At 39.9% G+C, this 14781-nt stretch overlaps 1 protein-coding gene across 1 annotated transcript in view; it reads right to left on the bottom strand.

Annotated features, from left to right (window-relative positions):
* Positions 1-525: 525 nt before the first annotated feature.
* PCF11 (PCF11 cleavage and polyadenylation factor subunit) overlaps positions 526-14781 on the bottom strand; it is a 14649-nt gene continuing 393 nt past the window's right edge. Inside the window, exons 2-15 of the mRNA XM_010133413.1 lie at positions 12533-12721; positions 11924-12115; positions 9971-11079; positions 9562-9742; positions 8825-9467; positions 7243-8738; positions 6050-6137; positions 5231-5350; positions 4604-4712; positions 3829-4012; positions 3190-3345; positions 2094-2186; positions 1628-1663; positions 526-1026 (exon numbers count right to left, since the gene is read on the bottom strand). Of these exons, the coding sequence (XP_010131715.1) occupies positions 817-1026; positions 1628-1663; positions 2094-2186; positions 3190-3345; positions 3829-4012; positions 4604-4712; positions 5231-5350; positions 6050-6137; positions 7243-8738; positions 8825-9467; positions 9562-9742; positions 9971-11079; positions 11924-12115; positions 12533-12721 (4806 nt within the window). The 3' untranslated portion in view covers positions 526-816. The remainder of the gene's footprint in view (positions 1027-1627; positions 1664-2093; positions 2187-3189; positions 3346-3828; positions 4013-4603; positions 4713-5230; positions 5351-6049; positions 6138-7242; positions 8739-8824; positions 9468-9561; positions 9743-9970; positions 11080-11923; positions 12116-12532; positions 12722-14781) is intronic.

Genomic DNA, 14781 nt, shown 5'->3' with positions numbered 1-14781 from the left:
AAAAAAAGTTAACCATGTTTCAAATGAGCATTCTTACATTCACACTCCTCTGTAACGTAAAGAAAATTTTGTTCAGCTGTATTAAATTCTTATGTGTTTGACTAATAGAAAAAAAATCATGAAAAATGTCTTAACTACCAGGCATCCTGGTTTGTTAATGGTTTGTTGGCACTTGTGTTCACAATCGAGCACTCCAGTTGGTTAAATTTTCTCCTTCTACCTAGAACTGTCTTTTTGGGATTTTGTGTTTTGTGGGTTTTTTTGTTTTGTTTTGTTTTTAAATATCTGGCCATGTAGGTTTGTTCAAATAAGTTTAAAAAGAAATCTAGAGTTGCCTGTCTGAGAAGTTCCTGCACTTGCTTCCCCTGATGACCGACCCGCCTGTGGGTAACTGAAGGAAGTGACTCGCCTTAATTCTTCTGAATCTTACTGAGAAAAAGTTCCTTTTAATTCCATTTAAACTGAAAAAAGTACAGAAGCACTGTCTTCAATTGATGGTGTGCATAAACTTTACACTCCATATATAGCAAAAATATCTTTTATTTATAATTTACATTTCCACAAGTGAAAATTGTACATTTTTACATATACCATTTCATTCCATTAAATTTTCACGCATCTACAGACCTTTCACAAAATGACACCTGAAACTGTGCAGGCAATAAGAAATTCAAATACAAAAATGTATTTATTAACCAAACAGTAGTTGAGGCCCTGCCTCAGTTGAACATTTTTATTTCATATAAAAAGTATTTGCCTTCCAGAGTTAACACAGCAGCTCTTCTGTAAAAAAAAAAAATTCATAGCTCAGTTCATTTAAACAGACTCTGCAGGTTCTGTTTTAATATCTGTAGATGCAGGTGTGCTCTCTTCTGCACAGGCAGCAGGGGTGTCTTCAGGCTCTTCTTTGACTTTAGGCGAGTCACAGGACTCTGGTGTCTCTTGTTTAACAATGTTCAACATTATATTTAGTGGATTTTCTACTGGAGTCTTGCTGGGAGATGGTGTGCAATCAAACGACGATGTCTGCAACGGGAAAGTCAGGGTAGCATCACACATTAAAAGCACCTTGTTTAGCTTACTTTCCCTTTCATTTTTTCAAAATGCAAGCATGCTGATAGTCAGGCACCCGAAATCCAAACTTCTACTTTATCAAGATCCTCGGAAAACAAATCTGTTCTTTAATAGGCATTACTTCTTCACAGTTACTTTGAGGAGGTGTCATCCAAGTAACGATGAAATGCTTAACATGTTACCATGACCTGCTGTCCCCAGGGGACCTGTGACTCCCACAACCCCAGAACTGTAACACATGCTCCAGGAACTTCACTGCTGCAAACTCCTAAGATTACGCATGCCACTCAACATGCATGATGTGCTTTCCAACCATGGTTTTACTTCAGTGGTGTATGACATACAAGCTGTCACAGTACGTCAGAAGAAATAACACCTTGGCTAATTCTGTGTCACAAACTTGCCACACCCAGGGCCTTCAATTCTTTGTCTAGTCACGGGCAACAGAAACGAGGAGCCCCTTCTGAACCCATCTGCTCCCTGCAAAGTCAGAGATCAAGCAAACACATTGGAAGTAGAACGCTTCAAGGAAAAAGAAGGAGGATTCACTTACATTTTGGTAATCTTCGTAGCAAGATGGATGGTAAATCTGAAAAAAGAATTGTTGTAAATTTAAGTACACAAATTACAGGAGGATCACTGGTTACAAACAGAACAGGGTCAAGTACACAACACACAGTTTGTCTGGAAAAAAAATTGTGTGATGTCTGCTTGGGAAGTTATCATACAGAAGCCTGGTACGTGGTGGGAATTACCTGTGTACAGCTGTACACAGAAACAATTGCACCAGTATCTACACCCATACGTAGACACGTTGAGTTTTCTTTTTGCACTGCAGTAAGGGAGGGCTAATGAGCCTGTATTAACGATGCCAGCACTTTATACACTTCCACAGCTTGAGGTATTTATATACCTGGGAGCCAGGAAAACTACCATGGGAATCCCCCAGAGGAGCATTTGGCCCTACCCCATTCTTTGGCTTTTTACTATAAATAAGTACGACACATAAATAAGATCACCTTTTCATCTACTCTGATAGCATTCTTCAGATGCCACTCTTCCTCTTCCTCATCCCAGTACTGTTCAAACTGCTCTTGGCAGATTTCACAGCTCTGAAAAGTTATCGGAGTAATAGAGATAAATTATGTTATTGCAACAATCTACTAAACATGAACTTCAAGCGTCTAATAACAATCAAAAAAGGGTCTTTTAAATAAAAATTAATACATTGTAACATAATCTTTCCTCCACATTTTGTAAGTAACTTTAGAAAACTTTACTTCAAAAGTATTTAAGTATAGTTTGCAGACTGAGCAATGATCACCACCTGGCTTTGAAGACTCCTTGTCACTTGAGGAAGACAAGCTTTGCTCTTTTAGCCAGGAAGCTTCTGCGTAACAATCTACTGCTGTTTTACTGTCATGTCGGACAATCTAGTATAGGTATTCAATTACTTTTATTTATGGCATTATCTTCACTATTCCCCTTAACCTGGAGTCTCAATGGCAAAACTTCTGGATTAATTATTTACATCTTCAGTACTTCTGTGCAAAATAATCAACTCAGAGAACAGAGCAGAAAAGGTACTTCTTAAACTTCAAAGGCCTTCACGGCTTGATAGCTAGTTTCTTAGAGGCTTAGCATGTAAAACTACATTGTAATTCTACTGACATTCATATCTGATTACTGCACCAATTCATCTACCAAAACACAGATCTACTGGTTACTTGAAGATTGAGATTGGTCCTATCTTCTAAGGAAAAACAAAGTTCTGTGCCAAGTATCAAAAACCCAGTAAACCAAATCATTATCTGAACAACGCAGGACCATTTCCAATTCACTTGGAAGACTCAGTACATAAACACACTTTGTTCGTTTCAACTTTGCTGGAACAACGGAATGCCAGTGGGTGCAGATGTTTTTGAACCACAGGTGATTTACACCACTATGTGCCCCTGGGACACCACCGCTGCACACACAAGTATACCACCTACGAAGTGGCTGCACAGAGGTCCAAGAACAAGCCTTCAGTCTGCAAACTGCCCACTATATGCAGGCTTTGAAGTATTAGATGATTCTCAGTATATGGGCTAATAACAGCAAGGTGAAACTTACCTCAACTGCTCCAGCTGGTCCAGCCGGGACACTCTGGAACTCCTTTTCTTTTGCAGCTTCTTGTGTCTTCAACACAACCTCTTCATGAGCTTTTTCGAAAAACTGGCTTTTTGCACGTTCCTCTAGATCGGCTATTTCTTCGAATTCTATCCAGTCCTGAGGAGAAAGATTTCATTCACACTCAGGCACTGATACATTGCCAGAAATGTTTAAAAAAATACATCTTGGGGGAAAAAAAACACCAAAAAAAAAAACCAAAAAGAGAAGACATTCCAGAAATGCCGTATTTAATAAATCTTACTCCATTAGAACTGAAATGCTCCTCACTGCTGCATTAGCACAGTGCATGCTTTCTCACAATGCTACCCTTCAGAAAAAGCACTACCCCTCCATTTCCATTCCATTCTCAGGGCAATGAAAACAGTACCAACAGCTTCAAACTGTTTATTGTTCACCATACAATTGCCTGTTGTACTTTGACAGGCATTTCAGAACTACTTGACCTATCTACGACTTCACGGTTTACCAAAGGCCAACTCCTGCAATGATGTAAATCTCCACTGCAATCCTACAGCACACACACAAGTAACACACAGAACAGGGCTTGTCATTTGTCCAGGCACATGCTGCATTACTTACCGTTAAGCTGTAGTACCATCTTCTGTGTGTAATTTTTCTGCTAACATCTTTTTCTGTCCTGTTCTGGCGATAATGCCAGTCTAAATGATCTGCATAAACATCTGTCTGTGAAGTGGTGAACCTCATTCCACAGGAGTAACACTGAATTCCAGTGTATAGTCGATTTATAACGCTGTCGTAACGCCTACAAGACAAAAAAAAAGTCTTAACATTTCTCTGAAAACAAACAGGTAAGTTTCTCAGCAAATTGCTCCATATGGCCACAGGAGTAGAGGAAAAGCATGAATTTACTGCAAAGTTAAAACACACAGTGTAGCTAAATTCTCCCTATTTCACTACACAATCAACTGAAACATTCAAACAACAAGCCACAGGCTGATATTAACCACACATGAGAAACACTCTACTGGTGTGTTTCACGCCTGCTAGCTGAATCACCTGAGAGTGTATAAAATGCTAACGCCTGCATTTGGCTCAGCTTTGCGAGCTATTACAAACGTGGTGAAATTAGTAGTAACAAAGGAAGACACGCTGACTTCAACACCTATCACAACTCCACTGATTAAGTAACAACATGCAACTATGTAAAGATAGTTTTCCCAGGTTAATTTTCCCTCCCTCAAATTCTCCCAGGCTAACATCGAAAACTGCAGGTGCTCTTAGTCTCAGAGTGACACACAAGCTTATGAAAGCTCCTAGCTGTTTTGGATTAACTACTGAGATACTCCCATGCTGTTATTCTTAATGCACTGTGAACTCATTCTACTATACTCACTGTCTAAGTTCTTCAACTATGAAGTTAGTGAGGTCTGGGACATTCTGGTCTTCGTTCTGGTCATCGTCTTCCTCTTCGGCACCTGGCTGGGCTGATGTTTCATTCACTTCTAGAAAGAATAAAGATAGCATTTTATCACAATTTCAGTACATCATCAGAAAGAAATGATGTGCTCCTGAGAGTTATTTTTATTCAAATATTAATAAACACAATCTGACTATGCTAAAACTCAGTCATCATCTAAAACCATTTTAAAAAGCATACAAGATACTGTAAGTTATTCAGAATTTCAATTTAGGAAAACAGTATTTCATCTCAGGTTTTGGCATTAAAATTCAGTCTTCAAAGATGCAGAGATATTTCAAAAACTGACAAGAATCCGATTATCATCAAGAGCAAGTTACTGAGGCACAGCCCTGAAGACAAAACCCACTGCTGTGGGTAGCTGAAGTGCACAAATTAAACAACATACTAAGAATTTACTGCAACACATGAACTAAATTCCTTTCCAAAAACAAAGTGCAGGTTTAAAAACTACCATGCAGGAGTTCACACAAGTTCTTATACTTAGCTTTACACCTGAGCTGTGGATAAACTGAGTAGTTGGAACATAATGGATCTACATACGTGCTGAAGTGGAATCAGTTTTTGACAGTTTGAGGATCCCTGTTTTCAGCAGTTTAGCAAACAATTCATTGACATCAACCTGCCCAAGGTGGTTATCGGGGTATGAATGTGGAAGGCCTCCTGAGAAAAAACATCGACATTCAAGGAAAAGGAAGGTCAGCATCAGAATTCACTTCACTTTCACCAGTGGATTTTACAACACACTTTTCCTTCTGCCTCCTACTTCTTCCATTTTTTATTTCAAAGTATTTACTGGCTCTATTGGCTTTATGCCTAGTCTTTAGCTAATTTCTTTCCTTGCAACAGCTTCCTTCATAACATATTGTGAGCGCTATCTAAGCTGATTGCCCATACACAGATTTCTACTGGTTTACTGAAATGCAGTGTTTTTCCTTATTCTATGCTTAAATATTTCACCATGATCCATCTACTTCATCACCTATTTTAATCACTGATGACTTTTTAGAAGCTTGTCATTACTAACCACTCACACAGTGGGAAAGTTTACACACCCTGGAAACGTGCACCAGGCCTACAGACTGGTGCCTTACAGAAACAGAGCAAAATTTATTTAAGCACAACTACATACCAAACCCACATGATTCATGAAGACTAATGAAAGGTTTCACTGTTTGAGGGAAAGCCCCAAGGAGATGAAGTACTATGACAACCACATCCAGGGCCACCTGACTGAGGCGGCTTCCCTTAGTCCACACAGATGTAGTACACCAGGAGATTACAAAAGGGTAATCTTTGTGGTCACTGACAAATGGAACAATCCAGAAGAAATAAAAGGAATTCAAATCTATTGTTACACACCTGCAGGGTTCTGAACAAAACCTCCAGGATTTGGCAAATACTGTTGGCCTTGGCCATAAGGCCCCGCTTGAGCAGACATGAGAGAGACCTGTGAAAGTAAACATTGAAGTATTTTGTGTATAATAATGCAATTATAAACTTAGAAGCACTTCACTGTAAATTGCTCCTGTTCCCCAAACCAGAGCTCATCAGAACAAGATTCCAGAAACCAATAAATGTCTATTAACAAGTGCCACAATTAATTCTTATCTAAGAACTGAAATAGCATCCACTATATGAAATGAGATCTCGAAATGTTTTTTTCAGCAAACCTGCCACAGCAAACTTCAGATAGAAAAAGGTTTTATAATACACTTGTAATAAAAATGTGGGTTTTTTCCTAACTGGCTGCTTTCTGGATTTACAAATCATTTGAAATTTTACCCCATTAGAGGTTAGCAGGACACATTACCTGCTTTTGTACAATCAGTTACCTCTTCGTGTTCAATTATTATCCCCCAAATGAGAAACACTCTCCAAAATCTCTAACCTACTGCAAGAAACGACATGTTTTCACTGTTGTAAAGTTATCATTTTACCCTTCTGAAGACAGTGTTTTAAATAGGCAACAGCAAAGACAACTGAACTCATAAAGCATGCTGGCACCAAGGGAAATTTTAGAAGACTATAGTTCAACAATGTCTGTATCTTCCTCAATTCCCCCAAGTCATGGGCATCTCTTTAACTGGCTCACCACCCATACTAACAGGTGCAAAAAGACTCCAGGACTATTTTGGTCCATTTAAATTCTACCCATCTGAAAAAAAAAAAGAATTGTGTCTATCTGTTTATATTATCCTTCATGCTTTATACAGAATTCACTTTTGTGCTTATTTAATGAAACCACCACAGGCTTCCTATTACCTGGGTTTGTTTTCAAGTTAAAAATACTAATTTCATTGTCATATTCTGAGATTCAAATTGACTGTAAAGACTTCTTTGCTTAATTCTTAAAAAAAAAATCTTAAAAAATAGCAATGCATGCTCTTCTTAAATTACCTATAAACTACTGAAGAAGGGTGACTTTACCCTGAAACTGGCACCCAGCATGACAGCTCTTCAGAAAAGTCTTCAACGTTTAAAGGAAAAAACCCTGCTAATTCTCTGCACAAAATAACTTTTGTGAGCAAACCATTTAACGCACCAGTTCTTACCTGATTACCCCCCAGTGGCATATTGTTGAAGCTTCCGTATTGAGGGCCCTGAAGACCTTTTTCATCAAAGTAATGTCCTGCTGCTCTCAGTGGGTAATTCTGTGCTCCTGGGCCAGCTGGCCCATTGAAATTTGGTCCAGGCGAACCATCAAACAAATCAGGTCTCTGGAACTGCATCCCATGAGATGGTCCATTGTAGCCCTGGCCGGGATGTTCAACAAACGGACCGCCTTGTCCATATGGTGACATTTCTAGTCTTGAGGCAGGATGGTTAGCTACATTTTCAAAACGTGCACCCTGAAGGCCAAGGGGCAAATCAAATCTAGAGGCTGGCTGGTGAGGTCCGTCAAATCTCTGAGGTATGGCTGTTTCAAATCTTGGTTGTGCCTGTTGGCCAGGTGCCCTTTCAAATCTTGGTCCAGGCTGTCCATGAATTCCGTCAAATCTTTGCAGAAGTGACAGCTGTCCAGGCTGACCGTCAAATCCAGCAGCATGACAACCGTCGAATCTTGGACCGGCCCGACCCAGAGGGCCATCAAATCTAAGACCACCAGCTCCCTGGTGTACTGGTCCATCAATCAACCTAGGGCCTACACCTGGCTGACCATGTGGTCCTTCCAATCTGAGTCCACCACCTGATGGTCCATGCGGACCCTCAAATCTAAGCCCACCACCTGAAGGTCCATGTGGCCCCATAGGTTGACCATGTGGCCCCTCAAATCTGAGGCCACCTCCAGGTTGACCATGGGGCCCCAAAGGCTGTAAATGTGGCCCCTCAAACCTGAGGCCAGCCCCTGGTTGACCATGAGGCCCCAAGGGCTGACCATGGGGTCCCTCAAACCTGAGACCACCCCCAGGTTGACCTCGAGGCCCCAGAGGTTGACCATGAGGCCCCTCAAACCTGAGACCACCCAGTGGCTGACCACGGGGACCCTCAAACCTCAGGCCAACTCCAGGGCCTTCAAATCTAGGACCTCCTACAGGCTGACCAGCAGGCCCCTCGAACCGCGAAGGCCCACCTATCTGCCCAAGAGGTCCCTCAAACCTCAGTGGACCTCCTCCACCAACCTGTCCTGGAGGTCCTTCAAACCTCAGGGACCCTGCCAGCTGCCCTGGTGGCCCATCAAATCTTAGCGCTCCAGCTGCCCCTGTTCCTGCTAGTGGTCCATCGAACTGAGATGCACCTGCCCCCACCAAAGGCCCCTCAAATCTCATAGCAGCCTGTCCAGGTGGCCCATCAATTCTGGAACTTGAACCAGCAGTGGGACCATCAACAAAAGGACTTCCTTGCCCATCTACCCCAACCCTTGCAGCAGCCTGTCTAGGTGAGCCATCAAAGAGAGGTCTTTCTTCCATTAGAGCACTTATCCTCTGCTTTGCTTCAATGCCTCCAAATCTTGATCCAGGACTTTCCGGGAACGGCGCTTTTTCTGGATCTTCAAACCTAGCTCTTTTGAAGCGTTCACTAAATGGTGATCTCGGTTCCTCTCGAACACCTGAAGAAAACAGAAGCAACCAGTTAACCACTCACTGCAATGTTGCCAGTTACTTAACAGATGCAAAGTAAAGCCAATGCACCTACCAGCTTGCCCAAGAAGCTGCCTTTCTTCACGATTATCAAACCTGCAGATCGCATCACCATCTATTTTCTGGAACTCTGTTGTGGTTTTCCCCTGTTGTCTGAGAGCGTCTCTAAATTCATCTGATTCTCCCCAGCTGTCATAAGGATCGAAGTTCTTAGAACCTCTTGCTCCTTTAGTAGCATTTTGTTCCTCAAGTCTTCGTCGACTCTCAAGTGGTGAGAGGCTATCGGCAAAAGGTCTATTAGTGCCACTTACAGGAGAGTGTCTCCTTGATCTTTCTCCAAACGATTCTTTTCTATCAAACTGAACTCCACGTTTGGCTTTTGCTTGCTCACATTCTATTCCGGAAAGCAACGCATCAGGTATATGATAATCCAAAATATCGTCAGGATCCAACAGATCAAGCCTTGACAACGAATGCTGAACTTGTGTTCGTTTCAGTTTAGCCTTATGTTCATAGTATGTTAATTCTGCATCTGACAGAAGAGGCTTCTTTTTCAAACCACATTTCTCCTCTGTAGGGCTATCCCAGACATTGCATCTGTGCTTTCCTTCCTGATACTGGAACAGCTGTCGGATCTGATGAGCTACCATGAGGAACTCATCTTGTGTTATTTCACCAGAAGTTAAGCGTTCATTTGCCTATAATATAAAGTTAAATTTTAGACTTCCAAACAGAAAAGAAAAACAAACTATACCCAGGACACCTCTATGAAGACAGATGCGTTAATATTACCTTCTTAAGTAATTCTCTCTTGCTTGCACACGTCAGTTCTTTGGGAATCTGTAAATTGGCATCCACACTTAACCGGTGCTGCTGCTTTGGTGCTCGGGGTGATAAAATTCCTTTACCAGCCGGCCAGTTTTCTCGGTGTCTTTGGTGAGGGGATTTTCCAAGTTCTTCATTCTGCTGTGAGCTGAAAGCAAGAATACATTTAAAATACAAATTATTGCTTTATTCAGAACATAATCGTTACTCTCCTTTTAGAATGCATCATGGCAAAACATCCCATACTGCTATAGTAGAAGTTAAACTTCTCCATTTCACCAATCAGAACATAAGTCTCCCAAAGCTGACTATATGAAGTCAGCGGTAGAATTTCCACTGACTTCAAATAGAAGCTGTTTAAAAGATAGTAACTTACTTTTTACTTTCTTCCCAACCAGATTTCCACCTCTTGCCCGATTTGGATCCTTGCCAGTTTTCTGCATTCTCCTTTGGATCAGGAGAACCTTTAGTAGAATGTTGGCTTGCTGTTTCTTGGGGCCTGTCTTCTTGGGCTTTTTTCACTCTCCTCGGATCTCGCACCTCTTGTTTAGCATTTCTCTTATTAGAATTTCTTTCATCTCTTGCTGCTTGTGCACCTTCTTCAACATGAGACTGCTTGGGGCCTGTCTGACGTATCTTTCCAATTTTAGGAGTTGATGAAGTAGGAGATAAACTCCTAAGTCTTCTTTTGGGTGATCTCCTTTCTCGTCTTTTTGGAGAATGTGTAGATGGTGACCGTGCCTTAGGAGAGCGTGACCTTGACCGTTTTCTACTACTTGATCTCCCTTGTTTTCCACCCTGTTTTTCTGACTCCTCCACAGTCGTGTCTTGTTTCTGAACAGCACCATTTATTACTTTATTTCTGCTGCCTGCTGGTCTATGTTCACATGTCTTATGTTCCTCTTTTTCTTTTTTCTCTGTATTTCTCCTCTTTTCCTTCACCTCATCCTCTTTGCTCTCTGACTTATCTTGAAGATGCCTTTTCAGTCTTGGATCCCGCTTACTAATTTCAGATACTTTTGTGTTTTCAGACTCCTGGCTTTTACTATCTTTAGTACTGGGTATCTTATTTTTCAAAGGGGATGGCGATTTAGATTTTGCTTCTGAGTGGTCAAGTTCTTTCTTCTGTGTTTTTTCACTTGCTTTCACTTTTTCTTGCTTTGTCGAGTTTTGTTTTTCAGCCTGGGTTGTTTTGTTTGCCTTGGTATCAGACTGACTGGTTGTGTTCAGAGGAAATTCTTTCCTATGAGATTGCTCTTTAGCATGAGAGGAATGTTGAGCCATCCTATTAAGCCGAGGATCCCTGTTTACTATTTTGATATCATGAAGTGGAGGACTTGGGGATGGTTTGGTTTTTTCGGATTGCACAGCAGTCTGATGAGGTGGTTTAACTGTCATATGAGGTGTGGGAGACATGTGTTGCTTGGAGGGTGCAGGAACTGAAGCTATAGACGATGAACCTTGCTGAACGCTAAGAGATACAGCCTGAAATAGGAAAGAAATCCAGCATTAATCTGCACGACACAACTCCTACCCTGAGATGCTCGTGTTCTGTCTTGAAACCAAAGCTATAAATAGAAATAAGTCTTCAAAGTTATGAGATTCAGCCATCTAACTGAAAATGACCCATTAACTGCTAATTACAAGCATTAAAATAATGCAGCACCATTACAAAAGATCAAATTCAAATATAATGCAAAATCAGTATTCAAAGTCAATACTGCAAAGTATGTAACCTGCACATGTTGTCATTACAGCCTTAGTTTTTCTATATATTCCACATGCTCGAGGCAACTAAGCTGCCAAGTATCGAACAGAATTATCGCATTTCTACACTTCAATTATGCTTTATTTTGGTATCATCAACTGTCAAAATAGGGAGACTTTCAATTACAAATGTAAAACAATACAGCTTTAACCACCCTGTTTGGATAGTGGCAACAAATCAGCCTCATGAGGGAATGGATTTTATTTCCAATAATTGGGCTTCCTTGTTCTTTCATAGCAAATTTATTTGAAAAAGCCTGGCTTGCTGAGAGCTACAGGAAGAAGTGGAAGTCGAGGACCACAGGCAGGCATTATTTTGCAGAGGAAAAAAACCAGAAAACCCAAGAACTTCATTTAGTATCTCTGTTTTGAGTATAATTCTTATGTTTTTGAGATATTAAGTACTACTCAGGAACTCCAGATCAACTTGCATTGCTCTAGTCCTAGCCACACTTGCCTAACATGAGGAAAAAATAATGCACTGCAGTTACCAGTATACCTAAGTACTGTCCAAAAGAAAGTGAGACCCAACTATAAGAGTTTCATCAACTATCCTACTCACCAACTGTGCTTTAGTTTGTTCCAGCTCCAGCTCTAATTTTTTTTGCTGAAGTTCTAACAATTGCTTTTGCTTTGCAAGCAATTGCTGCCTTATCAGTTGCTCCTGTGTCAAATTCTTTTGTATTTCAGGAACAGCTGGAGGAGTAGAGGCACCAGGAGTGACAGCAGAGGTAGGTGCAGTAGATTCCTCTGGCTAAAAACAGAATAAAAAGAAGTTACATTTAAAATCCTGATGGAATCAACTAACTCCATCTCCTCTAACTGTGATCATGGACAAGTACTGGGACTTAAGATTTGTATAGCAGTTATAAACTACATTTTTAAAGCAAATATAACTAAAACAATTTAAGACTTTGGGCCCACTACAATTTCCCTGCTGTGACACCTGTACATCATTTAATACAAATTCATCAATGTTCCAAAATCTAGAATACAGTTTTGAAATACAAAAACCAAACCCATCAAATATTCTGAATTCAGGAATTCCTCTTACCTGTCCACAAAGGTCAGATACTTCATTCTTACTATACTAAATCGTCAAAAAGCAGAATACAAAAAATGAAAACTACACGCATTACCATCTGTTCATACAGCAGGCATAAAAACTTACCGATTTATTTAAAAACTTAGGATTCACATGGATGCTAGAAGTATTCACATTTGGGGGCAGAGGTTTAATTGGCCAAGCAGGATCTAATGAGTTGACTCTGACATCAAGTGCATACAGTTTCTTCAAGGGAAAAATATCATCCCATGTGGAGCGTAACTTAAATAAACTTTTCCTAGTATTTTCATCCACCTAAAACAATAAAACAATTCTATGGCTTGTTAAGTTAATATAAAACAATTTCTTAAATTTTTCTGTAGAACTTCAAGATTTCATTTATTTTCTATTTCTAGCAACAGTTTGCCATTTAGAACACAATGAATTTGCTACAGAGAATGTATAAGCAGATCACACATCTGTACCAACGGATCAGTAACAGAAGCTCAAATGTGGAATTGTTGTTTCAAGAACATTTGAAGGTTTTATTGTGAATTACCATTCTCTGAGAATTTTCTTTCAACTTTTCCATTAACAAAATTCTCATTTTACTTGTCCAATTTCTGTGGAAAAAATACAGTAACAAAACTATTGAAAGGCCACAGCCTCTGAGACAATACATTTTTCAAGTATTTGTGCTGAATGGAGTGTAACAATGACAAACAAGTCAGGAAACAGCAAACTTTGTGAACAGAAAAGGTGTTTTGCTCAGCTGTTTTAGTCACTGAAGGATTTTTTTCCAACAAACGCAACAAAAGGGGCATTAGCTAAAACAAAGTCAATTATATTTCAGCTCAGCTGCAAAATTAGACCCATCTGTGAGCCACAGATCAAGTGTACTTGTAGGACCAGTGACCGTTTACTATCTTCAAAGAAGTAGTCTGGATTTATCTCATGACAAGTTAGTTATTTACAGTGAAGCAAAATGTGGTTCATCTCATCACTTGAGGAGTTGAATTAAACAATAAATGAAAAACATTTGAGGAAAGAATATATGCAGCTGTCAATATCCCAACTCAATCATCATGGACTATGTAGACGGGTTTTGCTGCAGTTTTATTTTTAAGATAATACAGCAAGATACAGTCTCAAAAGCTCGGAGCTTCTTTCGGGGAGAAGCAGGAACTTCAACAAAAATAATAAATTCATATGTAGCTTGGGGGTTGCCTCTACAATTTTCAGTGAGAGGGTATGAAGTTCACTGCAAAAGGTGCAGAAATGACTGAACAAAAGTTTCTGACTTCATCAAGTGTTTAAAGACACCTTAGTGACCATTTACTGATAAAAACAAAATTTGTTAACAATGTCAGTGCTGGCATTCTACTTGCATCTTTAACACGACCAATTAAGCTATTAGAAGTGACTGCCACTTTACACATTTCATTAATACACATTAATTAAATAGCTCGTTAGCTCTATAGACAGCCTAGAAATTTCTGAAATGAGTTATTATCCAGAGCTTCAGCTGCAGCATTAAATGTAACTCAGTAAAAGAACATTTACAATTTAATAATGGAGAAAACAAGCATCTACCCACCTATCTACTCTACACATAGGAGCTGTTACAGCTAGGTCACTATTACACTTTATTCCTTCCTTCGTAATGCATTTTACATCTGAAAACCATATATAAGGTAAACTGGGATCTCGGATCCTTGCTGATATGTAACAATAGATAAATATACAAACTGCACTCATTCACATGAGATGTCACTTTCTTCTAGCACAGCGGAAACCACAGATGCTAACCCTTCAGTTCTGTTCCGACTTAAACCCATTCCAATCCAGCCTTTCAAAAACCAGTGATCTGCGCTTCACACTGAGGAATACGCACAACTACTTCACTGGGTTTAAAGATTAAGAGCAAAAGTTTAAAAGATGTGGCAGTAGTTCTCAATGTCAAATGAAAGTAAAACAGGTATTTGTAATGTAATAAAGGAATACGTTCTAAGAGACTTTCCCCCTCTAACGTATTTCTCAACTCATAGACTACCAGGAGAGAATCAGGTGTCAGTGCTATTCACTCCTCAAAGTTTAAGCACTCGTTTCACACATCAGAAATTAAGTAAATCAGACCAGTCTAACTACAGGAGAGAACAGCACTGAGAAATTCACAAGAAACTGATTCTCAGTCTATTAAAGCAACCATTCATAATAAACTGTTCTATACATCACCAGAACTCCATCCAGGTAAGCAATCAGTAACCAAAATACTGTTAGTAAAATCTTGCCTGGATAGGGACAATGCAGACTTTTATGAACCAAATTAAGACTTTGCATCTTTCTAACGTGTAACTTACATGCTTGATAGCAGC

The sequence above is a fragment of the Buceros rhinoceros genome, unplaced genomic scaffold, assembly GCF_000710305.1.
Source record: "Buceros rhinoceros silvestris isolate BGI_N320 unplaced genomic scaffold, ASM71030v1 scaffold21723, whole genome shotgun sequence".
Lineage (NCBI taxonomy): Eukaryota > Metazoa > Chordata > Aves > Bucerotiformes > Bucerotidae > Buceros > Buceros rhinoceros.
The sequence above is the reverse complement of the archived record's forward strand: the minus strand, read 5'-3'. Positions and strand labels throughout refer to the sequence as shown.